Source organism: Tasmannia lanceolata, unplaced genomic scaffold (assembly GCF_043159265.1).
Source record: "Tasmannia lanceolata isolate RefF3 unplaced genomic scaffold, GAP_Taslan_0.1 ptg000020l, whole genome shotgun sequence".
Lineage (NCBI taxonomy): Eukaryota > Viridiplantae > Streptophyta > Magnoliopsida > Canellales > Winteraceae > Tasmannia > Tasmannia lanceolata.
Genome location: NW_027518697.1, coordinates 20,564,058 through 20,590,950, shown reverse-complemented (window position 1 = coordinate 20,590,950; position 26,893 = coordinate 20,564,058). Strand labels below are relative to the sequence as shown.

The 26,893-nt window shown below is 40.7% G+C and overlaps 1 protein-coding gene across 1 annotated transcript; it reads left to right on the top strand.

Annotated features, from left to right (window-relative positions):
- The first annotated feature begins 12,190 nt into the window (after window positions 1–12,190).
- On the top strand, window positions 12,191–13,669 carry LOC143853868 (uncharacterized). The gene is made up of 2 exons (XM_077363572.1): window positions 12,191–12,909; window positions 12,982–13,669. Exons 1-2 carry the CDS (start codon window positions 12,191–12,193, stop codon window positions 13,667–13,669), a joined length of 1,407 nt encoding a protein of 468 aa, XP_077219687.1.
- Window positions 13,670–26,893: the final 13,224 nt, after the last annotated feature.

Genomic DNA, 26,893 nt, shown 5'->3' with positions numbered 1-26,893 from the left:
AAGAGGGAATATGGACCCATTTAGTGGGTCCATGTTGAGAATTTTGAGTAGATCTGAGTCAATAAAGAGGGCTCGCGCATTGTTTCCGTAAAAGATAAATTCTGAGATTGTTCGGACCCAGTGTGACATGGGGGATCCCAACAATTTATCTTATGATCCACAGGATCAAGGGTTCGGATCCTATATAAGATCGATTTAAGGGCATAATCTATGCTTACATTGTTGCCTTCCAAATGGACAATTATTATTATCTCATGGAGGAGATTGTCGAAATACAACTAATTTGCATCTTGGCCCATCGGTTGAATGGCTCAGATAATCCTACGAAAATAATCTTGAGAGCGCAACACATTTATGTGTAGCCCATCAATTGGACGTTCCAGATTATCCTATTGGTGTGATTAGATGAAAGAGGTACCGCCATTAACATAAGGGGAAAGGGGTATTTTTGCCAAAATAAAAATTAAGAGGCTGATTTGTGGGGAGGGAAAACGACAGACTTGCAGAAATCACCTTTGGAATTTTTTTTTAAAAAAAGGGGCAAGTGAATAATTTTTCTTTTGAAATGGCAATTGTTAATTCCTCCTAATGTTTTTTTAGAAAGCTGCCAAACGGAAGGAGGAATTGTCAGTTTCTCATGAGCAGAAGCTATTTCCACATTGGATACGGGGTAATAACAATTAGGAATGCTTCAACCAAGATAGCATGTTGGTAAATTTGAAGGTTTACATAACAGAGGATGGGCTGGCTCATCTCTCGGATGGATATTTCCTCAAAACAGGAAGAAAAAAAAGAAAAAAAAAGGAGAAAAACAAAAACAGAGGAGACTACTCTCTGGTTTTTTTGTTTTTCTTGGATCTTTTCCTTGGCTTCTATCTCATCTTCCTCAGCCTTCACAATCAACAGCCATTCCACCCTCCATCCCTCTCCGTCCCTCTCAATCCTCCCTCGGCCATTACTCTTTATCCCCCATCTTCCCCTTTGTTTCTTCCCTACACAGCCTCTCCCTCAACTTTTCCTGACTCCTCCATCTCTCGGCCTCTTTCATCTCTCAATCCCTCACATATCTGTAGGATTCTCTCTGTTAAAAAAAAGAAAAGAGAAAAGAAAAGAGAAAAATACGGCTCTCTGTTTTTTGGACGAAAGGAAAGAACAGCAGCCTGGTAAAAAAAAGAAAGAAGAGGAAAAAAATGAGGGCCTTCATCGCTTCTTTTGCGTCACCCTCTGTGTTCCTCTCGCATAGTCCTCGTCCATCTACCATATTTCTTTCCCCTCAGCAGCCTTTCAGGTTTCTCAGAAGAAAAATAAATAAAAAAACTCAAAAACAGAGTACCTTATTACTCGGCCTTTCTTCTCTTCAATCTATTCTTCTGTTTTCTCACTTACCCTATCTCTCAATCTCTCATACTCTGTTTTTGTGCTCCCTCTTAATCTCCTTATTACACTCTCACGATCTGTCTCTCTCACTATCTGTTTCCCTCATCTTCTCTATATACCTTTCTATATATCTGCCTCTGTTTCACGATCCCTCCTCACCATCTCTTGGTCACCTTCTCTCTCACTATATCTCTCTCTATCTGTAACTCTCTCTCTCACTCTATCCCTCGGTCCATCTCATACTCTCCCTCTCTATCTCTCTTCCCATTCACAGTAGTTTTTTTTTTTTTTTTTTAAAGAAAAAGAGAAAGAAAGCTGAAGCGGATCGCACGTAGGCGGGATTTTCAGATTTTTCGGCTCTCAGATTAAGTGAGGATCTCCACCATAGGTAGGTACACTGTTCTTGAATTTTTCCCGAAATATTTGGTATTTTTTTAGATTTTTGCATGATTTTTAAGCATTTAAATGAATTTAATTGAATATTATATGTGTGTGCTCAAAATCATGATCTGCATGGGTGTTTCAATTCCGATTCGTCTCGAAATTTAATATACTGATCTATTTAAATAGAGTAAAGTAACCATCGGATCGGATCGGACATTGAATCAAAGGATCTTAAAAATTTGAATGAAGAGTGGAATTTTATTTAAAATAATGGCCGAGAAATTACAAAATTCGAAAAAATAGCCATCTTAGGATGATCTATTTTTTAGAATTTTAAATTTTTCTTGTGTTCATCATATAGAACAAGATTAAAGGAAGTTTTCCGGAATCGTATTTTTCTCGAAAATCGTGTTTTAAAAATAGAAAACTCTTCAAAAACATTTTTTTGACAAAGAAAAATAAAATATATACTGTGCAGATTCCAAAATTAATGAAATTTCGTGAGAAAATAATATGATGCGGATACATTCTACCATGAATTTTTAAGAATTTTTGGATTTTTTTTGGTATATTATTTGATGCTTTCTTTGAAAATTATCAAATTTTGTGAGATTTTTTACTGACATCAGATCACAATTAAAATTCACAAAATTTTTACAGTAGTCTTATATTTCATATTTCTTGCTACTGTAAAATTTCATCTGATTTGGATCTGGGTTCATATGGGATGTAGTGTAAATTCACAATCTGGTCTGAAAATTGAAAAATCCGAAATTGGTAGTAAATAGTCTTTAAAATTTATGAAAATCACACAGCATGCTATTTTTACTTATATATTATTTCTGTAGAAATTTCAATGGATTTATATTTCTATTTATAGTAGTTTCTGTGTTATTCTTACAATCTGATCTCGTTATTGTTAAATCAAAATTAAATATGAGCTTAATGTAAAAATCTGCAAAACTCATCCAGTAAGCTACATACATTTCCATATTGCTGCTGTAGAAATTTCAACTCATTTCGAATTCGTTTGCAATAATTTCACTTGTAAAATCACTCTTATGGTATAAAACTGATAAAATTCATTGAAAAACTGAAATTAATTAAAAATCATCATAAAGTTTCTAAAGAACCATAAAATTCTGTAACATGTTCACTCCTCAATCCATTGAAACAGAAATTTTAGGATCTTTAGATTTCCTTGGAAAATTGGCCAGTGCATCCATAATCGTACCCCAATTGCAACCGATCTTTGACAATTTGAATATTTAAGCTATAACATGTTGTTGGCTCCGAGGTTACTGTCCACGGAAATCCTGAGATATGCCAGGCAATAAGGTGCTATAACCTAAGTATTAAATTGCACAAGGAAAGAACGCACGATTCCCTTCCTTGGATGTTGTTCTAGGCCGAAATTGGTGAACCCTAGAACCATTGGTAATCCTTAAATGTCCAGAAACTGAAAATCCTTGAAATCTGAAATTCACTGACTTCAAGAACTTGAATCGATTAGTCTCGAGTCTTTCGGAACCATTGGATTATGGTTTCTGATATAAGAACCATTAGAGCCCAATTTAGGAACACTGGTGTCAGGTCGTGTCCTAGGTTTTAAGGAGTCTTAGGTTTTAGGGAGTCCTAGAGTTAGGAGTCCAGCCTCATCACGGACGCTTGCTATGGATAGCAACCGTACCATAGGTCTAGTTACACTAGTCACCCAATCTTTCCTTAGGACAAGCCTAGTAAACTAGGGTGTAGGCTAACCTGCATTAGTCTAAGGGACAACTTGCATTTAGATAAGAATCATATAGCATCTTAGATGAAATCCTAGGATAATAAAATCCTCAACTTGAATTAAATAACTTCTTTTAACCCTGTTGAAACAGTCAATCATGTCTAGGTCGGTGTCTTAGTTGAGTTAGGCATAAGTAGCTTAGCTTAGATGCACCGAACTACGTCGACTCTGATCCCAGTGAGGCTTGGGTACTTAGGCAGCTTAGATGTCTGATGGCATACCAACCGCGAGTCGGCTCCACAACAAATTGTGGGGCTTTGTACATTAATTTTCTTGTAAATTCTTAATTAAATCACTTAGGATTTTCCATGAAATTAGAATTTTAGGAGAACTTTCACTTAGATTGAATTCAAACAAATTAAGAAATCAAGATACACATTTAGGATCTACATTGAAATTAGATCATAGGATGCATGTCACATAGTTAGCACACTAATAAAGAGTTGAATGAGCCATTTAAAATAAATTTAAAAGAGTTAACTTTTGGAATTGAAGATCGATTATCGGGCAGGAATGGTGCATGTGGTGGATAACTCCCCATACCTTCCATTCTTGTAACCAGGTAACGAGTCTAGATTTCTGGTTAATTATGGGTCCTACATCCCACATCTAGGTGGCGACTCTGTCACTCTCTTTTGTGTGGAATTCGGATTGCCTTAGTGATCCCAAGTTCACGTAAAAGATGAATTAAAATCAATAATAAAAATGCACACGCCAATCGCGTGGGTACGAGAGACCAAGAGAGAGCGTGGCGGCTCGCGCGCAACCCCTCTCGCGGGATCGGGTCCCACAGTAACACTTTACGGTATTACTGCATTTTCTATCTGTCATTTATTGCTTTCTAGATGAGATGTGTTAGGATTTTATATTAGGCGCTATGTGCACGCCATAGGTTTTTATTACTGCAATTGTTATCTGTCATTTACTGCTTTCTAGATGAGATGTGTTAGGATTTTATATCAGGCGCTATGTATTCGCCCCATTGTAGATAGGCGCTATGTGCACGCCATAGGTTTATATTACTGCAATTGCTATCTGTCATTTACTGCTTTCTAGATGAGATGTGTTGGGATTTTATATTAGGCGATATTCCTTATTTCATTTACTATTCATGATTAACTGTTAATTTTAGATTTCCTTTCCTGTACATCCTATACCTTTAGCTATAGCTTGCATGTGCATGTCCACCAGAACTTAGACACCAGTTAGGCATGTCACTCACAACCTAGTTGTCATTAGGTGACACATCTTTTATCTTACATTATGTGTGCTTATTATTTCATCCCCAAGTCATGCATGATTGGGTAGACGTTCACTCGGGGATATTTTGTTCCCATTTCACATGATTTTACCCAAAATTCTTTGGAGTTAATAATAAATGGCATAAGAGATCAAGTGCTAGCGCTCGGACGAATTGGGGGTGCTCTTCGGACCTTCTCCATTCGTAATCAGGCACGTACCTTTTGTATCTCTAGTTATCCATTGCGGACAGAGCATTTGTTTTGGTTCCATGGCGTATCCATGAATGGCGACTCTCAGTTATTTTTCGGTACATCTCGATTTCGAGCCTTAGCTCCTGATCAGGATGTATCTCTTTCTTTTTATATCGCCACTCGTGCTATGCTATGAGGGTGGCACCGTTTCGAGAGTTCCTTGACAGAGCTCTTTTTCATGTGGAGATCTAGAGGATGTAGGGACTCGTATCCTCATCACTCTCAGGATCGGGGTCCACAACAACTTACACCGATTGGGCGCAATGGGCACCAACTATTGCATAGTGCACTCCACCTTTGATCATCCAAACTGCTCATTTGAGAGGCCTTGATTTGGATCTCTTACGACCCAAAATTGGCTCAACCAAGCAACTTCAACATCACCAATGCGTAGTTTTTGTTGTTGAATGTAAACTGCTGTCTATATGTAGTTTTATATTGTTCATGTTTAAAAAAAATAAGGGTGGCCCAGTGCATGAGGCTCATTGGGTGATCTGGGGAGGGCTTGATGTATGTTTTAACGAAGCGGGTATTCCTTTGGGTTTTATTTGGGTTTTGGGTGCCATGCCATTGTAGACACCCCATTTTGACCGAACCCTTTTACGTTTTGTTTTAAATAATTGCCCTAATAAACTAGTGTTCCAAGGTCCCAAATTGTGCCCTAGGTTAGCTTAGGGTCCCACCAGGGTCCCTGTAAAATTTTGTCAAGATCCTTGCGCGTCTACCTAGTAAACAAGCTAACACAGTGTCGTGAGGCAAGTTCAGAAGGGTGGCGATTTAGCCAGAAAAGGGGTTGTGCTGGAATTTGGAAAACCAGTTCAAATTTGCCGTTGCGGGCTGTCCAGGAGGATATGTGGGTGCACAGATTAGTGTACAACTTAATTGAGGGGTGCATTATCCAGGAGTTAGGCAATTCTGTAAATAAGAAAGATTAGAAAGATTCTTTTCTTTCTTTTCAAGTAATGTTTAGAGCATAATCTAGCTTAAGGGGGGTTAAGAGCTAGGATTAGTTGGGAGAGGAAGCTTCCTAGGTGGTTAAAAAGCCTTAAATCCCCACCATTAAACATAAAGGGGATTTGAAGGGCTGAGATCAAGTTTCTAAGAAGATATTTTCCATAATATTTCCCCCCCTTGCTATTGCCGAAGACCACCTCTGTTTTGGAAAACGGTAGTGACAAATACTCCATAAGGGCTGTCCGCGGCAATGAAAGGGGGGCTGAATATATCATTTTTCTTTATGCTCCTTTACCTACCTGGGGCACACCCTGGTGCAATAGGTTGCATTTGAGATCAGATTAAGAGGGTTGCCCATGGGATTAGGGGGGGGTCAAATTTTGTTCTTTCATATAAACCCGATCGGATTAGATGAAAAGGGGATTTTTCATTTTGCAAAATCCCAGAGAGAGAACTCCATTTTCATCGTCTCCGATCTCCCAAACCCATCTTCCATCGCCGGTTCCTCCATTTTCACCTACACCACTTCCCCATTTTCTCATACCCCATTACCTCTACCCCAAATCCGAAACCTCATCTTCATTCCCTAGCCTCTCCTCCATCTTCTTCGATCAACCACCGACGGATTTTCCGGTGGGTTTGCCGGAATCTCAGCAAGGAACCTCCATTTGCTGACCTCTGCCACCATCAGACCATCTCCACCTCCTTCTTCACAGATCCCTAATCCTTACCCCCAAATCCACCACCAGCAGAGCCACCGATTCCATCCTCGCTAACCCATCTTCTCCATTTCAAACCCAAAACCCTCACCTCTGCAATATCTCCGATTTTTCCCGACCAAGTCACAATCCCATCCCACCACCATCAGGCCATCCAAGGACTCGGGCTAAATCATTTAGAGTCTTAGGATTTGTTATGTTATATTGTATATTTTGTTGTGTTTTCTTAATTTCTTATGCAGACCTATATCTTTAGATGTAGCATGCATGTGTTCGTCCACCAGAACTTAGACACCTGGTAGGCATGTCACTCATAACCTAGTTGTCATTAGGTGACACATCTTTTATCTTACTTTACGTGTGTTTATTATTTCATCCCCGACTCATGCATGATTAGGTAGACGTTCACTCGGGGATATTTGTTCCCATATTACATGATTTTTACCCAAACTTCTTCGAAGTTAATGAAAAATGGCATAAGAGACCAAGTGTTCGCACTCAGGCGAATTGGGGGCGCTCTTCGGACCTTCTCCATTCGTCATCAGGCACGGACCTTTTGTATCTCTGGTTATCCATTGCAAACAGAGCATTTTTTTGGTTCCATGGCGCATCCATGGATGGCGACTCTGAGTTATTTTCAGATATATCTTGGTTTCGAGCCCTGGTTTTGGATCAGGATGTATCTCTTTCTTTTTATATCGCCACTCATGCTATGCTGTGAGGGTGGCATCCGTTTCGAGAGTTCCTTGGCAGAGCTCTCCTTCACGTTGTGGAGATCTAGAGGAGGGTGTTAGGGACACGTTCCCTCACTCGTCCTCGGATCGGGGTCCACAGGCTGGCGACTCTGCTGGGGAGTTCTTGAAACATTGCCTAACTCTTTAAAAATGCGATTTTTACTAACTTTGGAGAAATTTGGGCTAAAATCATTTTAAATGGGAATTCTATCGTTAGAATCCAGGGGCACCAGATAGGTGCGTAATTAAAACGAGAGATTCACACACTCCACATCATGCATTGTCATATTCTTTATTTCTTTCATTCTTTTCATTATTGGCCCCAGGGAATAGATATGACGCGTACCAGATGGGCAATTATGACCTTGAGGGAAGCGTTGTATCTATTTCCAAGCTATGCGCCGGAGCTGCAGCCGTAGACACTGGGTGTGCTGGTGTTCTATAGCAGCCGATGAGCGATGAACATACTCTGTATAATGCTGGGTGTGCTGGCGTTATACATCAAGGGTATGGTCATATGCATAGTACCCTGCAGATATGCCTGGGCCCTACTTTTATTTCATTATATTATGTATATATATATATTCAGTTGCTCCCTTTAGAACCAAAATTAGGGAATCCTTGCTAGGACACTATATATATGTACTCATATAGGACGAACATGTGTGACCAGCCTATGTGAGCCTAGGATAGAAGTCAGCCTACCCATGTAGTTTAGAAGGGTAAGCCACACCGTAATTACCCGTCGCGTTATCTAGTACACTCAGACACTTTTGAGTCGAGATTTTCTTGGCTCCGCTAGATCAGGTTAGGGCTGGTGCCCCTAGTTAGGGTGTGTATATATATATATATATGTATATATGTGTGTATAGTGTATTATTCTTAGATTAGGGCTTATCCTTTCGAATAAGGTTTCTTTATCTATTTCAGTCATACCATTCTTTCAGACCCGGTCGACGACTCTTGCTCTTGCTTGGTCGTCACATGGATCGTGATCTACCCTGTGACCTTTCATCATAAGATTATTCCAATGCCTTAGGTCTATCTTCATGAGGTTTTCTGATCTATTATCATCAGTTAGAGCTTGTTCACTCTTTCAGTTTTGGGTCTAGCCGATGGTTGTTCTTTTTTTCACTTTTTATGGCCATGGTCCAGTCCTGGATTCCTTATTGTCCATTTCGTTCAAACTCTGTGATCCTGATCACTCTTTGTGCTAGCCTGTTAGACCAGTGCCTGTCTGTCAGTGGAGTTTTCTGGTCTAACTATCAGCTACATAGTTCTCCAGTCTTCAACCCGGATAGTAATTTTCCTTGCTCATTATCCTTATTACGGTCTATGTTCTGTCTTCTGAGTGTACAGTTGTGTTGTTCCTTTGTACATGTCTTACTTGCTGAGTCGATGTACACCTTTGCCATCTTCTTGTACATACCCTATTTGCCTAGTCGGTCGTTCAGATCAGGACCCCTTTTGCAGTAGGTATTCCAGGTCTGATTCATCCTATTTACCTTCCTTCGATGCAGTCGATAGTATTCCTTTTACCATTGTTGGGACTATAATCTGTCGTTTTGTCTTCAGATTGTACAAATCTCTTCTGTATATTCAGTTTTGTCGGTTGGTTAGATTAGAACCCTCTTTTTCCAGTGAGGGGTTCCTGATTTAATCAATCATATGTACATTATTTCAGAGTCACCTGAGTAGTGGTCTATACTCGTTACTCTCATGGCCATGGTCTATTCATTTTGTGTACACAGATCCATGTCATATATGTACATTACCCTTCGACTGTGTACCCACTCTTTTATTATGTCATAGATCCATGCCATGTGTAGATATTACTCATTGGGTTAGATTTTGCTATTTACCTGCTCTGTCTTAGATATGGTTGATGGCTTGTCCGCTGTCTCTGTGACCATGATCTATCATTATCGATCTTCTTTATCATACAGTTGTCGATGTTCATCGTCAGATTTGAGATCCAGTCTATGACCTACTTCTGTCATTTTGTGGCCGGGATCTACCTTTCTGATCTACCGATCATCCTTGATCATTGATGAAAGAAATTCAATGTCACCAGTTATATCCTTCCCATATGATTGGTCAAGTTTATCCCTATTATTTCGTTATTCAAGGTTATTTTCACTCTCTTCTGATCTTATCCTATCTGTGATTAGGTTAAATCATGTCGAACAAGGTGATGAGGGATTGGATAGCTGAGACAATTCGAGCTCTCCCGCACGAGCGTACAGAGTGGAGTATGGCCGACAGGTTCATCAGCGCGTTTAATCATTTGAGCGCATCCGGTGTGAATTGGCAATTTCTTCAAGCAGCTGCAAGACTCTGGGATCCTATTCTTCATGTTTTTCAATTTGGTCCCTTTGAAATCTGTCCTATATTCGAGGATTGGTGCGCCCTATTAGAACTCCCACCTGAGGGACTCTGGATCCAACCTTCGAGTGTAGCATCTCCTCGTTCCCTTTTCTGTAAGCTTTTCGAGAACAAAACTATTGATGATATGCCCTATTTCAAAGACACGTACATGCAATTCGATGACCTCATTGAGCGTTTTTCTAAAAGCGTTGACCCTACCGATTCCCGTTTTCAAAATTGTCGACGCATTGCCTTAATCTTTGGTGTCCTTGCACGTCACGTTATTTGTGAAGACTCCAGTATTGCCTCTGTGACCTTACTGAGTTTGGTCGATCAAATTAGCGACGGAAGGAATCCTGTCCCAATCATGCTAGCGGAAACCTTCTCTGGGCTGGATCTTATTGCTCGGCGAGAGGTTAAGGATAATTTCCATGGGTGTGTCAAACTGCTTTATTTGTGACTTTGTGAAAAACTCACCATCCTTCGGCCACGGAGCTCCCTTCAGTACACCCTCAAGGATCACCTTTCGTGGCAACCAATGGCCAATAAACCCCAATCCGTTGATGAGTGGCATAATTGGTTGCAGCACGTGGAGAAGGATCAATTTCACTGGGTGAGTCATTCATGCTTACACGTTATCACCAGCACCTACCCGCATCCATTTGTGTATCTTATGGGTTTGGAAAAGTCAACCTTTTATGCACCCACTCGTTTGCTTTATCAGGTCACGGGAAATCCATGTCCTCCCGGATTTATAGTCCCTCCTCCTTGCGAAAAGCTTACTCCCGGTCTCATAAAGTCTATTGTAGCTGCTTGGGGAAACAAGATTACCGATAAGAGATTTGCCTTAATATCTAAGGTCCGATGTGGGGAATTGCCAGGAAAGCTCGTGGGCAAGAGAGCTCGGATCAAAGAGCTTTGAAGATTCCTTTTCATGAAATTGTCATTTTAATTTCTTCAAATTTCATTGTAAATTGTTACTTTCATCCAATTGTTAACAAAGACTAATGTTTTGATTGTAACTACAGTTTGACGATTGATCAATGGAATAGCATTTATGACTTTCTCTTATCTTATTCGGTACAGAATACTTTATTTCAATGGTTATCGTTTTAATTTAGTATGTTAATTTCCAATTTAGGATTCTAAAATCGAGCAAACATCGCTCCCTCAGGTGTCAGTCAACCTGCGTGGTCTAGACAGTCAACCACGTCTAGACTCATTCGTCAATTTGAACTGCTAACCTTACCTGAGCAATCCGCACCCTCTTTATCTGAATCATCCGAATCCCTAGAATCTGTCCAAATGGCTGAACCCAATGATGCGTTAGCTAAAATTCAAGAGATGATGGTGAATCTTACCCGGGATATGGCCTTTATGAAAGAAGAGATGGCCCAAATGAAAGCCCAGTCTAATGAAAACGTCTCTACTTCTAGAGCATCTGCGGTTCAACCCCCTCCCGTTATACCTGCAAATTTGAACAATCCTTTCATTTCACCAGTGGACGTCGACCTAGAAGAAGGGCAGTACGCTGAAGAATATTGCATTCCAGATATGGCCCGGTATAATAAGGAAAAGCAGGTAGCTGATCAATTGGAGAGGCTGAAGAAAGAAATGGAAAGCATGAAGCATCAAGGCCCAAAGCAGTTCGATATATCCGAGCTGATAATGTCTCCGGGAGTCACCTTGCCCCCTAAATTCAAAACCCCCGATTATGACAAATATGATGGGAGTGGGTGTCCCCGGAATCATTTGAGGTGGTTCATCGAGTTGTCGCAGCAGTATGGGTTAGCTCCTGAACAAATGGCCAGGGTCTTTCCAATGCCTCTTACTGGGGTCGCAAAGAAGTGGTTTCTGCGTCGGAAACCCGAAGAGGTGAAAACTTTGCAAAGCATCTCCAACAAATTTGTAGAGCAGTTCTCTATGGAAGAAGGGATAGAGGTTACCAAGAGGGACCTCAAGCAGTTAAAGCAAGGTCCTCTAGAGACCTTTACCTTTTTCATCCATCGTTGGCGTCGAAAGTCTGCCCAGCTAAGCGAGAGGCTATCAGAAGAAGATCAGATCAAGCTGGTGATCAAGGGTTTGTCGCCGCAGTATTTCCATTTTATGTCCCCTCAGCATTACACCGATTTTGACCATCTGATTAAGACCGGGACGAGGACTGAGTATGCAATAGCTAAGGGTCTGAGGGCCAGACTTCCATAAGACATCAGGGAAGGAAAGAGACCCGTGGTCGTACAGAAAGAAGTTGACCACGTAAACTATGTTCGCCCAGCGGCCAGGACTGTAACAGAGGTGGCGAGACCAGCGCCAGCACCAGTAGAGCAGAAACCTCAGAGGCACTTTGATCCACTCCCATACCCTTTACCTATGATTCTGAAAAAGTTGATAAGGGATAATAAAATCAGACTACCTGATATTAGGCCAGTACCTAACCCGTTGCCTCCATATTGGAGATTAGACCAGTACTGTGAATACCACAGAAATTCGGGTCATCTCACTGAAAGATGTCTGGCCTTAAAGCATGCGCTCCAGACTATGTTAGAGAAAGGAAAGCTTGAGGTGGAAAGGCCCAATGTAACTCAGAATCCCCTTCCTAATCATCGTGCAATTCCTCCTCCTGCGGCGAACGCCATTTTTGTCGAGGAGCCAGTTCTTGATCCATCCATTCTCATTTGTGCAATCACTCCTGATGAACCTTATATCCTGAGGTTTGATCCTGAAGAGATCGAGGAGATGGAAAGAGAAAGGTCTTATGCCCTCTGGAGGGGCAGCACCAGTTTGGCAGAGTTGTCCTCTCCATATGTCCTTCGATGTGAGGATGTTGAGGCAGAAAAGGAAACTCCTTACGTTCTAAGGATGGATGAGTTCGAGGAAGAAGAGACGAATGAAACTCCGTATGTTCTAAGAATGGATGCAGATGATTTACTTTTATTGGAAGATCAGTGTGACGAGCTTTGTCATGTTACCCGGGGTGGCCGAGTGTTTAAGCCCGCAGAATTGAGAGCAGAAAACTCTGTAGAAGCAGTGAGAGCAGCCGAGAATCAGGGGCAGAATAGGCCGACTGCAGATGAGGAAGAAGATAATTTGTTGAAGCAGCTGAAGAAGACCCAAGCAAATGTTTCCATTTGGGGCCTACTTATGTCTTCGTCTAAGCACAGGAAGGTTGTACTCAAAGAGTTGAATGCTGCTCAGGTGCCAACTGAGATCACTCCCGATGAATTAGTAAGCCTAGTCGCTGTGACTAAGACTTCCAAGGTAATATCTTTCACAGACGATGATTTACCTCCTGAAGGGAGCGACCACGCCCGTTCACTCAAAATTACTGTAATCTGCAACAAGAAAAGGGTACCCGAAGTACTAGTCGACAATGGGTCCGCTCTGAATATTTGTCCACTGAGTACCGCTGCGACTTTGGGCTTTGGGCTCGGGGATTTCATTCCTTCAGAGCAGGGTATATTAGCGTATGATGGCATCCGGCGAGATGTCATCGGAACCCTGGCCACTGAAATCCAGATTGGGGGAGAAGACTTTGACATCGAATTTCAAGTATTGGACATTAAAGCTTCTTTCTTGCTGTTATTGGGTCGACCTTGGCTGCATAAGGTCGGAGTTATCCCTTCTACCCTCCATCAAAAGTTGAAGTTTGTTCATAACAACAGGGTAGTGACTGTAAAGGGTGACCCAGATTTAGAAATTGGACAGATTTCGCAGGAGCTCGTAGTTGGGAGGGAAGCCGATGTCAGTTTGACAGGTTTTTCACTGGAGGTGTCGGTCATATCCATGAAAGAAGCCATGGGCGAAGAAGTTTTCTTCTTGACTAGCACCAACTCGAATGAGTCAGGATGATCCGTAAACAGGGTTCTATTCCAGGCGCAGGGCTGGGCAAATATCATCAAGGTCCTACTGAGTGGCCTATGTTCAGAACTTTCAATGGTCTCTTTGGCCTAGGATATGAGCCGACCGAGCAGGAGATCAAAGAAATGAAAAGATACATGCTGAAATGGGCCGAGTGTCGCCGCCGGGGATTAGAATTGCCTATGGGGCCAATCAGTCTGATCAGAAACGGCATTTTCAGAAAAGAGGGGGCAGATTTTCCATTTTACGGGTTTGCTGAGCCATGGACCGATGATGTGACAGGGCAGAGGTTTCTAGGCTTCAAAATTTTCTTTGACCTGGAGTAATCAGAAGTGCCAATGAGTGCGCGGATTACTGAGGAAGCACCGGAGACTGATTGGGCCGATGTTTTAGAGCCGGGTTGTCTGAATGGCATGTTTCAGATTGAATATCCAGAGGCAGGAGTGGTTGGCAGTGAGACCGAAGCATCAGAGGTGGCAGTGATAGGCAGAGATGCATTCATTCTGAACCCTGCAGAGTTAATCACCCCAGCCGAGGGACCCTTGACCAACTGGACTCCCAGGTTTTACCTCGAGTAGTCTTTCAGTATAGTCCTGTTTCCTTAAAAGAGTCAGTAGTCTCTAAGTATACGTCTACTTCCCAGTTTGATATTGAGTTTGTTTATCCTAACGATTCTTTTGATACAGGTACCGTAGAAGTTGGATCTGGTTCCGGAGTCGGTGACGAGTCTCTTTCTAATAAGGTCGAGTCCAAGAATACTTTAGATGATGAGTTTATTTCTTCAACTGCGCATATGCCAGAGTTGGCTGAGTTCAATGTTGAGTTGACTATTGAGTCTGTGAATACATCGTTAGAGTCCAATACAATGCCTGCTGTGGGCTATTCCATTCTTGATGTAACCAATTCTATGAATGAAATGAAAGACTCTTTTACATACATTCCTGTTTCTGTTTCTCCTGTTTCCATTTCAAGTACTGAATCTGCTTTTAAAACTGATAATGTTAATAATGATAATCAAAACTCCCCCTCTGATGAGGATGCCGACGAAACTCCCCTTGAAATCAAACATATGATTCAACAAGAGGAGAGTCGCCGAGCAAGACCGCTTGAAGAAGAAATTGAAACCGTAAATATTGGTGACGAAACCTTAATTCGGGAAATACGAATTGGCAAAACTTTATCTCCCGAAGAGAGTGAGGAATTAATCACTTTACTTAAGGAGTTCAAGGAGGTTTTTGCTTGGTCTTATGATGACATGCCGGGATTGAGCGAAGACATTGTCCAGCATCGATTGCCCCTAATCCCTAGCGCAAAGCCAAAGAAGCAGAAGCTCCGAAAACTTAAAACAGAATGGGAGTTAAAAGTTCATGATGAAGTTAAAAAGCTATTGGAAGTAAAATTCATTCAAGTTGTTGAATATCCAGAATGGCTAGCGAATATAGTGCCGGTGTCCAAAAAGGGCGGAAAAGTCAGGATGTGTGTGGACTTTAGGGACCTCAACAAGGCGAGTCCGAAGGACGATTTCCCGCTTCCGAACATTGATCTTCTGGTGGACAATACAGCTGGTCATGCTCTGTTATCTTTTATGGATGGGTTTTCGGGATACAATAAGATTAAGATGGCGGCGGAAGATATGATCAAGACAGCATTTACTACTCAGTGGGGAACTTATTGTTACAGAGTAATGCCTTTTGGGTTGAAGAATGCAGGTGCCACTTATCAGAGAGCTGCGACTACTCTTCTTCATGATATGATCCACAAAGAAGTCGAAGTCTATGTAGATGATATGATCGTCAAGGGAAAGACTCGACCAGAGCATACTGTCGCTTTAAGAAAATTCTTTGAAAGAATCAGACAGTATCAGCTTCGTCTGAACCCCAGCAAGTGTGTATTCGGGGTTACTTCAGGAAAGCTACTTGGATTCATGGTGAGCGAAAGGGGAATTGAAGTAGATCCTCAGAAAATCAAAGCGATTCAGGAGATGGAACCGCCGAAGACCAAAAAGCAGATCCGAGGTTTTCTCGGAAAAGTTCAGTATCTGAGACGGTTTATAGCCCATCTGACTATGACTTGCGAGCCCATTTTCAAGCTTCTGAAAAAGAATTCATCGAAGAAATGGACTGAAGAATGCCAGGTGGCTTTTGAAAAGATCAAGCAGTGTTTGTCCTTACCTCCTGTTTTATCCCCTGTCATCCTGGGTCAGCCATTGTTGTTTTATTTATCCATCACGGATACGGCGATGGGTTGTATGCTCTCTCAGCAAGATTCAGGGTCTAAGAAGGAGAGGCCTGTATACTACATCAGCAAGAAGATGCTAGAATACGAGGTGAAGTATACAATCTTGGAGAAGACTTGTCTAGCACTAGTTTGGGCAACTCAGAGGCTCAAATATTATTTGTTATCAAGCAAGGTACTTCTGCTTTCATGGATGGATCCATTGAAGTATTTTTTTGAGAAGCCTGCTCTTACTGGAAGAACCACAAGGTGGTTATTATTGTTATCTGAGTTCGACATTACTTATGTCACTCAAAAGTCTGTTAAAGGGCGGGTCATCGCAGAGCATTCAGCTGATTTCCCTGTGGAAGAGAACGCATTCCTGAAGACTGAATTTCCTGATGAAGAGATTATGGATGTTGAAGAAGATACTCCAAATACCAGATGGACAATGTATTTTGATGGTGCAGTCAATAACCAGGGTCAAGGAATAGGAGCAGTACTCGTATCCCCTCAGAAGGAGTATATTCCTATATCTATCAAGTTGCAGTTTGAGTGCACCAACAACATGGCAGAGTATGAAGCTTGTATTGCCGGACTAGAGGCAGCTTTAGCTTTGCAGATTCAATACATTGATGTGTTTGGAGATTCCATCTTGATCATTTGCCAGACTAATGGAAAATGGAAGACTCGGGAAGATAGATTGATCCCGTATAATGAATATCTGGAATCTTTGGTCAAGAAGTTCAGGAGTATTACATTTACTCACTTGTACAGAACAAAGAATCATTTTGTTGATGCTTTGGCTACACTGGCTTCTATGTTAGACATTTCAGCAACAATGGAGGTCCAGCCGCTTACAGTGCGATTGCAATGGGAGCCAGCGCATGTGAACGTTATCGAAATAGCAGCCAGGTGTCCAGATGGAAAGCCCTGGTATACAGACATCAGGAATCTCATATCTGGTGAAGGGCATCCGCCTGAGGCTTCTGGGAAAGAGCGCAGAACCCTTCAGAGATTAGCTGCCAATTTTGTCATTTGTGGAGGACAGTTATATCGCAGATCTTTTGATGGGATCCAGCTTCTGTGTGTTGATGAAGACAAAGCAGCTGATCTTATCGAACATACTCATGAAGGTGTTTGTGGACCTCATATGAACGGGAAGATGTTATCTAGAAAGATCCTTAGACTTGGATTTTATTGGCCTACATTGGAAGCAGATTGTTTTGCCTTTGTAAAGAAGTGCCATAAATGTCAAGTTTACGCAAATCTTATTCATGTACCTCCCTCAGAGTCACATTCTCTCACTTCGCCGTGGCCGTTTTCAGTGTGGGGGATAGATATCATTGGGAAAGTATTTTCGAAGTCATCCAGCGGACATGAGTACATTTTGGTTGCCATCGACTACTTTACGAAGTGGATTGAAGCTGCTTCTTATACTTCTTTGACTTCTACCTCTGTTGCGAAGTTTATCCGTACAAACATTATTTGCAGATATGGAGTACCTCATGAGTTAATCTCAGATAATGGTTTCACTTCAAGAAGGAAGTAGCGCACTTGTGTGAAGAGTTTAAAATAAAGCATCACAAGTCGTCTCCTTATAGGCCGCAGACGAATGGAGCCGTTGAAGCAGCAAATAAGAACATCAAGGTAATCATCAGCAAGATGACAGAAACTTACAAAGACCGGTCAAACAAGCTTCCTTATGCTTTGTGGGCTTACAGGACGTCGATCAGATCTTCTACAGGTGTCACTCCGTATTCTTTAGTGTATGGAATGGAGCAGTTTTGCCTGTTGAACTCAGAATCCCATCTCTAAGAGTGATGATAGAGGCAAGCTTGCCAGAATCTGAATGGGCGAAGGCCAGACATCAGGAACTGCAGATGATAGATGAGAAGAGGTTACGAGCTCTGTACCATATCCAGGGGTATCAAAGGCGGATTGAAAGGGCGTTCAATAAGAAGGTTCGTGTCCGAGATTTGAAACCAGGGGATCTTGTCTTGAAGTCCTATAGAGCACCGGTATTTGATCCGAGAGGGAAGTTTCGACCAAACTGGTCCGGTCCTTATATTGTCGATGAAGTCTTGCCGGGAAAAGCCATAAGACTCCTCAATGAAAATGGAGAAAAACTAATAGAACCTACAAACCTGGATAAGTTAAAGAAATATTACGCCTAAAACACTAGAAGGACATCTTTGGACGACTTGAGCTTTTTAAGCCAATAGCCCAGATTTCAAAAATGAAAACCCTTTTTGCTAAACTCCTTTGAGCCAAAAACAAAACATCTTTATCAAACTTAAACCAGGGGCATCTTTTATGTCTTTCGTCATAAAAGATATTAACCTCGAACTACGCAGGACCTGATTCCCAATTTTTTTGGGGGATACGTAGGCAGTCTGGAGGGTCCAGATTCGGTCTAATTGCTCAAAACTTACCAAATGTTAACCTGTTTGAACCCAAGCCTACCTAAAAGTCCTTCTGGTGTTATTGGCCCAGGTTTGTGGAGAATTAAAAAAAGAGAAAAGAAAAATGATGGAGTCTTGGACCCGCTAGACTGAAAACCCGTAAGGGCGGTCTAGGCAAAAGTTAGGGTTATTCACCCGCTAAGTTGAAAACCCGAAAGGGCGGCTTAGGGAAAAATTAGGGTGCTGAGCCTGCTGGATGGAAAAGCTGCAAGGGCAGACAGTCCAGGCAAAAATTAAGGCGTGCGGTCCACTGAATCGAAACCGTAAAAGGGGCAATTCAGTATGGCAGTGATTTCACGAAGGACAAAGCTTCCGAAAGCCGATTGTACTTCCATTTTTGGCATTACTTCAAAGTTTGAGTAGGCGCCAGCATAATTTCTTTCGATACTTCTTCAAGTTAAAGTGGTTAAAACTAAGTAATCCAAAGGAGGTAATAACTATGACTGAAATACCGAAAAGATGAATGAAACACTTTTAGATACGGTATGCAAAAGATCCTAAGAGCGGTAGACTGTTACCACCTTAAACATTTATCAAATTAAGAAGCAGATTCAGTCACTTTTAGAGTCTATGTTGCACACTTGTCAAAGCTTTCGTCTGTCATTTGTTAAAATCTCGTTTATCGTGTGTCAAAAATCTTTCATTGTCAGGTCAAAGTCAGGTCTTGAAGGTCAAGTTTAACCTTTACTTCTCTTGAGGCTGGGGTGAAAAACTTTAAAAGCAAGAAGTTGCATCTCCTGCGGACAGAGCCGAATAGAACACAGTTCAGAAGGGACAATTTTTCAAGTTTATTCGGAATGTTATCACGAAGTGCAGAAGGAAGAGTGCTTTGAGTAGAACCCATTTTCTTGTATTTGTAAAAGCTTTGTAACCTCAAGCATTTCTTTGAAATGATAGCCTTTAGTTGAACCCTTGCGTTTAGCTCTCTTATGAATCTTGTAATGGAAATTAAATCATACTAGGGGCATCTTTTACGACTTGGTTTCCCAAGTCATAAAAGACGTCGAACAAAACTTTAGGGTTGAGATGGCTATTCTTATCAAATAAAGATAAGAGAAGCTTGAACACTCCTTTTCGAGCTAGGCTCCTTGATCAGTTTTTCAGAAAAATCCAATCCTCATTGGAATTTAAAATTTAGTTTTGCATTTTTTCAAAATATAGGCAGCGTTTTGGTTTACTTGTTTAAAGGGGCCAATGCCCGCAAGATTTCATCAAATGTCTTTGAGTTATACCTTTGGTAAAGGTTGTGATTTTCAAATCTATTCCAGCTATGCTATGTTTTAACTATCTTTCCTCCTCTCTGACCTCTAGGAGGTTATGTTATGAGCGATCTGACCGTCATTTCCAGAATAAAAAAAAAAAACTCGAGATATCATCCCCCATCCGGTATTGAAAGTTTGAGTCTTCTCAAACATTCTTTACCCGTTTTGAAATCCAGTATTGAAAATTTGAGTCTTCTCAAATATTCTTTACCCGTTTTGAATGATCTGGCTCTCGATTCCAGGATAAAAACTCGATGTATCATCCTATCCGGTTTTGAAAGTTTGAGTCTTCTCAAACATTCTTTACCCGTTTTGAAATCCAGTATTGAAAATTTGAGTCTTCTCAAATATTCTTTACCCGTTTTGAATGATCTGGCTCTCGATTCCAGGATAAAAACTCGATATATCATCCTATCCGGTTTTGAAAGTTTGAGTCTTCTCAAACATTCTTTACCCGTTTTGAAATCCGGTATTGAAAATTTGAGTCTTCTCAAATATTCTTTACCCGCTTTGAATGATCTGGCTCTCGATTCCAGGATAAAAACTCGATGTATCATCCTATTCGGTATTGAAAGTTTGAGTCTTCTCAAACATTCTTTACCCGTTTTGAAATCCGGTATTGAAAATTAGAGTCTTCTCAAATATTCTTTACCCGTTTTGAATGATCTGGCTCTCGATTATAGGATAAAAACTCGATATATCATCATCCTATTCGGTATTGAAAGTTTGAGTATTCTCAAACATTCTCTACCCGTCTTGTATTCCGGTATTGATAGTTTGAGTCTTCTCGAATATTCTTTACCCGTTTTAGTATCCGATAATTAGCCGAGTGATTCCTGGTTTAATTTATCAATCAAAATCTTCAATCTTTGATGCGAGCGCCGAGTTAAGAGTCGGTGAGGGACTATCTCACAAGTACATTTGCAGAGTTAGAGTCCGGTGAAAAGCTGTTTCACCAATTTGTTTTTGTCTAAACCTTTTTCAAAACCAAAACTCCAAAATTTAATCTTTTAAAGCCAGGTCGGCCAAAATGCGTTGTCTTATCGGCTTTGCCATTCGTGTGACAAGCACACTCTGACAAAGAGGGGCATCTGTAGACACCCCATTTTGACCGAACCCTTTTACGTTTTGTTTTAAATAATTGCCCTAATAAACTAGTGTTCCAAGGTCCCAAATTGTGCCCTAGGTTAGCTTAGGGTCCCACCAGGGTCCCTGTAAAATTTCGTCAAGATTCGTGCGCGTCTGCCTAGTAAACAAGCTAAGACAGTGTCGTGAGGCAAGTTCAGAAGGGTGACGATTTAGCCAGAAAATGGGTTGTGCTGGAATTTGGAAAACCAGTTCAAATTTGCCGTTGCGAGCTGTCCAGGAGGATATGTGGGTGCACATATTAGTGTACAACTTAATTGAGGGGTGCATTATCCAGGAGTTGGGCAATTCTGTAAATAAGAAAGATTCTTTTCTTTCTTTTCAAGTAATGCTTAAAGCATAATCTAGCTTAAGGGGGTTAAGAGCTAGGATTAGTTGGGAGAGCATCTTAGGAAGCTTCCTTGGAAGCTTCCTAGGTGGTTAAAAAGCCTTAAATCCCCACCATTAAACATAAAGGGGATTTGAAGGGCTGAGATCAAGTTTCTAAGAAGATATTTTTCATAATATTTTTCTCCTTGCTATTGCCGAAGACCACCTCTGTTTTGGAAAACGGTAGTGACAAGTACTCCATAAGGGCTGTCCGCGGCAATGAAAGGGGGGCTGAATATATCATTTTTCTTTATGCCCCTTTACCTACCTGGGGCACACCCTGGTGCAATGGGTTGCATTTGAGATCATATTAAGAGGGCTGCCCATGGGATTAGGGGGGGTCGAATTTTGTTCTTGCATATAAACCCGATCGAATTAGAGGAAAAGGGGATTTTTCATTTTGCAAAATCCCAGAGAGAGAACTCCATTTTCATCGTCTCCAATCTCCCAAACCCATCTTCCATCGCCGGTTCCTCCATTTTCACCTACACCACTTCCCCATTTTCTCATACCCCATTACCTCTACCCCAAATCCGAAACCTCATCTTCATTCCCTAGCCTCTCCTCCATCTTCTTCGATCAACCACCGACAGATTTTCCGGTGGGTTTGCCGGAATCCCAGCAAGGACCTCCATTTGCTGACCTCTGCCACCATCAGACCATCTCCACCTCCTTCTTCACAGATCCCTAATCCTTACCTCCAAATCCACCACCAGCAGAGCCACCGATTCCATCCTCTCTAACCAATCTTCTCCATGTCAAACCCAAAACCCTCACCTCTGCAATATCCCCGATTTTTCCCGACCAAGTCACAATCCCATCCCACCACCATCAGACCATCCAAGCACTCGGGCTAAATCATTTAGAGTCTTAGGATTTGTTGTGTTATATTGTATATTTTGTTGTGTTTTCTTACTTTCTTATGCAGACCTATACCTTTAGCTGTAGCATGCATGTGTTCGTCCACCAGAACTTAGACACCTGGTAGGCATGTTACTCATAACCTAGTTGTCATTAGATGACACATCTTTTATCTTACTTTACGTGTGCTTATTATTTCATCCCCGAGTCATGCATTATTAGGTAGACGTTCACTCGGGGATATTTGTTCCCATTTCACATGATTTTTACTCAAACTTCTTCAAAGTTAATGAAAAATGGCATAAGAGACCAAGTGTTTGCACTCGGGCGAATTGGGGGCGCTCTTCGGACCTTTTCCATTCGTCATCAGGCACGGACCTTTTGTATCTCTGGTTATCCATTGCAAACAGAGCATTTGTTTTGGTTCCATGGCGCATCCATGGATGGCGACTCTGAGTTATTTTCAGATATATCTTGGTTTCGAGCCCTGGCTCCGGATCAAGATGTATCTCTTTCTTTTTATATCGCCACTCATGCTATGCTGTGAGGGTGGCATCCGTTTCGAGAGTTCCTTGGCAGAGCTCTCCTTCACGTTGTGGAGATCTAGAGGAGGATGTTAGGGACACGTTCCCTCACTCGTCCTCGGATCGGGGTCCATAGCCATCAAAATATCCTGTTTGGTTGCCATTAGAGGAATGAAATCCCAGAAGACCAACATAAATGTCTCCTGCTTGTCTGGTGACATGGCATTCCATCAAACTCTTTCTTTGTCTCTCCTCTTTCTACTGGTAAATGGTATCCCCTGCCACATACTATACGAAGTTGACAACCAAACAACACTTATGAGGTAACTAGAAGGCCTGTCTCCTGACTCCTCCCCCCACTACTCTACGATGTTGACAACCAAACACTGCTTATGAGGTAACTACAAGGCTTGTCTCCTCCCCGTTGATTACTCACACCACTACTCTATGAGGTAATTACCTGCAACAAATTTGACGAGTGATATTGCTAGGAGATGAGGCATATGACTAGATAAATATTGATATTTTTTCACATAATAGGACAATTTGAAAACTTACCTTCATTTTCTTGTCAGTTATTGTCTATGATTTTCTTCTACATGATGCAGATGTTGAGTTTGGGATCTCGACGAGGGAAATGCTCAAATGGTGATGAGGCAGACACAATAATATATATCTAACACGATGATAGATGAAGTGGATGGTGAAACTGAATTTCAAGATCTTGGCAATGATATTTGAGGATTTGATTTTTAGTTGTTTAGTACTTTAATTTTTTGAGTTTGTTTTTAAAGTTGGAAAACTCTTTAATATCGGATTATTTGACATCTAAAAGTTAAAACTTATATAATGTGGTGGTGAAAGTTGGAGACAAAGTTTACCAAAACTTTAAGAAAAAATTTTGATTCATTCATCACATTGACCTAATTACACTTCTACTCATCAATTTCTCTTGTTATCATGCTTATATCCGTTGTCCACCCCATATTTTCACATGTAAACAAAGAAAAAGGCTATAAGAGGCTATTTCTCAAAACCTTAAGTTGTTTAAGTTAGTTAATATTGGACCACCATGTTATTCCAATTTATTTTCTGTTTTGTTGCACACAACAAACAAACAACAAAGATGGACAAATACAAGCATGTATTTTCTTTATAAAAAAATAAAAAATTACATACATTAGCTAAGCTTACCTAAAAATACTTTTCTTTATAAAACAAAACAAAAAGTTCCTAAAACAAAAAAGATCTTTATAGATCCGCTTTGACTATAGATACTCTGCAACCTTCCACCGTTCTTGGTTGATCATTTACATATTTTAAACAGTGGTCAAATGATATTACAATTCCGAAACCTCTCAGTAGCCAATCTGAGAAGCGTAAAATAATTTGAGTTGTCCTATTATTACAAAATGGTCATGCAGATATCAATAGCAAGCACACATGCGCGTGTGCACACATATTATTATTACAAATATGGATTCATAAAGAAGAAAACATGATCATGCATATTCTTAAGAAATCCTTCTAGTAAACTCCATAGGAGCCATCCATAGCTCCAATATGAAAATTGTTTCTTCTTTGTTTAGAGAAGAAGAGATTGGAAAACCCACAACGACCGAGTTGGTCAGCAAAAGGAAAAAGAAAAGGCGGAAATGGAAAAAAAAAAAGTAAAGAAAAAGAACAAGCCAAAAGTATAGGGAAGTGATAAATCAACCCCCAAATATCTTAAATCGACCTCCAATGTGTCTTTATCTCTCCTCTGGGTTGGAGAGAGAAAGAGGAGAGACAAAGAAACAGAAGGGTCGATTTAAGATTTATGGGGGTTGATTTATCACTCCCCAAAATATATTCTATCTTCTTTTCTATGCTCTTCCACTATTCTTCATTTAGTCACTATGTCACTGTGGGCTCCACCATTTTTTAGATGTGTGGCATCGTGCACCCTTGAGCAGATTAACTTTATGTGCATGTCAATATTAGTTGAAATGGAGGTAAGTACATGTGTTTCTCGAAAATAGCTAGTGTCACCACCTAGGAGAGGGCCTAGGACCCTTCATCGAGTTGGCACTTGCCTATATTCCCAAACAGGTCTGTGGCCTAATCCATGTGACTGAAAGGTATAACGAACCAGTCCCACCTAGTTGAAAATCAGTTTCTACCTGGATGCATGAGTCAATTTTACATTAAATTTAGGGAAGTGATATATCCGCCCCTTTTGATCACTAGGAACACCCCCTGTCAGTGTTTGTGGCAATCAGGGGCATTGAATTCTTCCGACACAAGTACAACAACCCCTCTTTAGTCACTGATGCACTGACAGGGGGTGTTCCTAGTGATCAAAAGGGGCGGATATATCATTTCCCTAAATTTATGGTTGTTGACTTACGATCATATAAACCCTCGTAAGAAAAAAGAAACTAATTAAGTTGGGCATTCAAATTGCAAAACCCTAGGTGGGTTATCCGTTGTTGACTTACGTTCATAGATGATTATTGCTTTACAAGGACTAAAGACTTGGATCACACACATTCCCATACTCATAGCATGATTATGGAATGGACCCCCAAAGATTAATATCCGTGTGCGTGTCACATGGGATACTATCCTCGCCCAAGGGTCCATAAAAGTGAAAAAAGAAAATAAGAAGAGGAGAAAGACGGGTCAAGGCCCTGCTATCAGTCGCATGCCTCAAATCCACCCCACCCTAATAAAGTACAAGAAATTTGTCACATTGAATTACTACCTTGATGTTATTGTTCTAGGAGTATTATATTATCCAAGGCCCTCTTTTTTTAGAACTAAGGGCCCGTTTGGATGCAGATAATATTGCAAGTCTAAAACTGATTATTGTACTCAAAATTAAGGAGAAATTTGAGAATTTTGAGTACAATAGCCCATTGGCCAGTCCCTTAATAAATGTGCTCATATTTGTTTTCCAGATAACATGCATCCAAAAGAGATGGATACCTTTCTAAGAAAAAGCTTTTCATTTCAGCTTTGTTGTACCAAATGACAAAAAGGATTTTCCTGGAATGGAAAGGAAAAGAAAAAGCTTTCCTCAAAAAGCTTGGAAAGATCTTTCCAACAAACCAAACGGGCCCTAAAAGCATAGCTTTCACATTTCACTGTCAATCAAGCTCCCACATTAAACATAGGATGGTTTTTTATTATCTCCACCTAAACACACTCGCCCATCAATATGAAATTGATGCAAAAATTTCCTTTAATTTTTTTTCCCTTTTCTATCATGTTTCTAGTTTTTCTGCAATTTATTTCTTTCTCGAATCCCCCTATCTTCTGAAAAAAAAGGATTGCGTAAAAATTTTTTTATTCTATTTTCCTATAATATTTTCTCAGTGAACACCACCATTTTTGCCTCTTCTACAGGAAAAACCTTTGTTTTATTTGACTGGTTCTGATTCTTATGATTTCCCGTTGGCTTTCTTTACCTTTTATTGACTCTCTATCCTTTACCTTTTATCGATTCTCGGTCATCCCTACAAAACTAGCTATCAATTTGCTAACTTCTTTGTCCGTAGTTTAAGTGCTACAACTCTTTCATATGGATAAGCTTATCCCTCTTAACAACCTACTAGTGTGAACACATTTGAAACTCACTTATTGAAATGACATCCAAACCTACTAATGACTCTTATGACTTGTTAAGCTGACTTAAGACTTACTAATAACATGTTAAGATGAAGCTCACTTAGTCATAAGAGTCATTAGTAGGTTGTTAACCTACTGACCTACTAACAATTTATTGTCAAACATGTTTTGTATCAAGTTATTGTAGTGTCAAAACATGGGCTTCCTCTTAACAATAACTTGTTAGTGTTGGGTATATAGTACAACCCTATATATGTTCTAATATAAGCCCAATAAGATAATGGACCGGTGTAGTGGGCCTACATGGGCTAGAGTCTATTAACCAGTCAATAACCCTAGTGTATCTATATATAGGGGCTAGAGGCAACAAACTAGATAGCTGGGTGTAATGTTTCAAGTAACCTTGCTTGACTTTAACAGTTACTAGGTTAAAAAGGCTCCCTCTTAACAACCTACTGGTTCAACTAATTTTTGCAAGGGCACCCTTGAGTTTAGCATTCCTTTACCTTTAAATAGAAAATATAAAGGCTATTAATTTTGGCACTACCTTGTTTAGACAACGGAATTAACTGTCCTTGCCATTTATTATTTAACCAGCAGTCGAACGTTTCAATTCCCAAAAGCTTTTAAAAAAGAAACGTCGGGATGAGTTCATCCCATTATCAAAATATGGTAGAGCCCAAGGTTTTAAATTTCGGTAAACCGAAACTTTCCGAGACCGAACTGACGAAATTTACCAAATCTTGGTCGAAATTTCGATGA

Excerpts from the sequence above, each read along its gene's own strand:
- LOC143853868 (XM_077363572.1), top strand. The coding sequence starts at position 12,191 with ATGATTCTGAAAAAGTTGATAAGGGATAATAAAATCAGACTACCTGAT. Across the intron at positions 12,910-12,981 it reads GATGAGGAAGAAGATAATTT|GAAGGTTGTACTCAAAGAGT; the intron begins GTTGAAGCAGCT and ends GTCTAAGCACAG.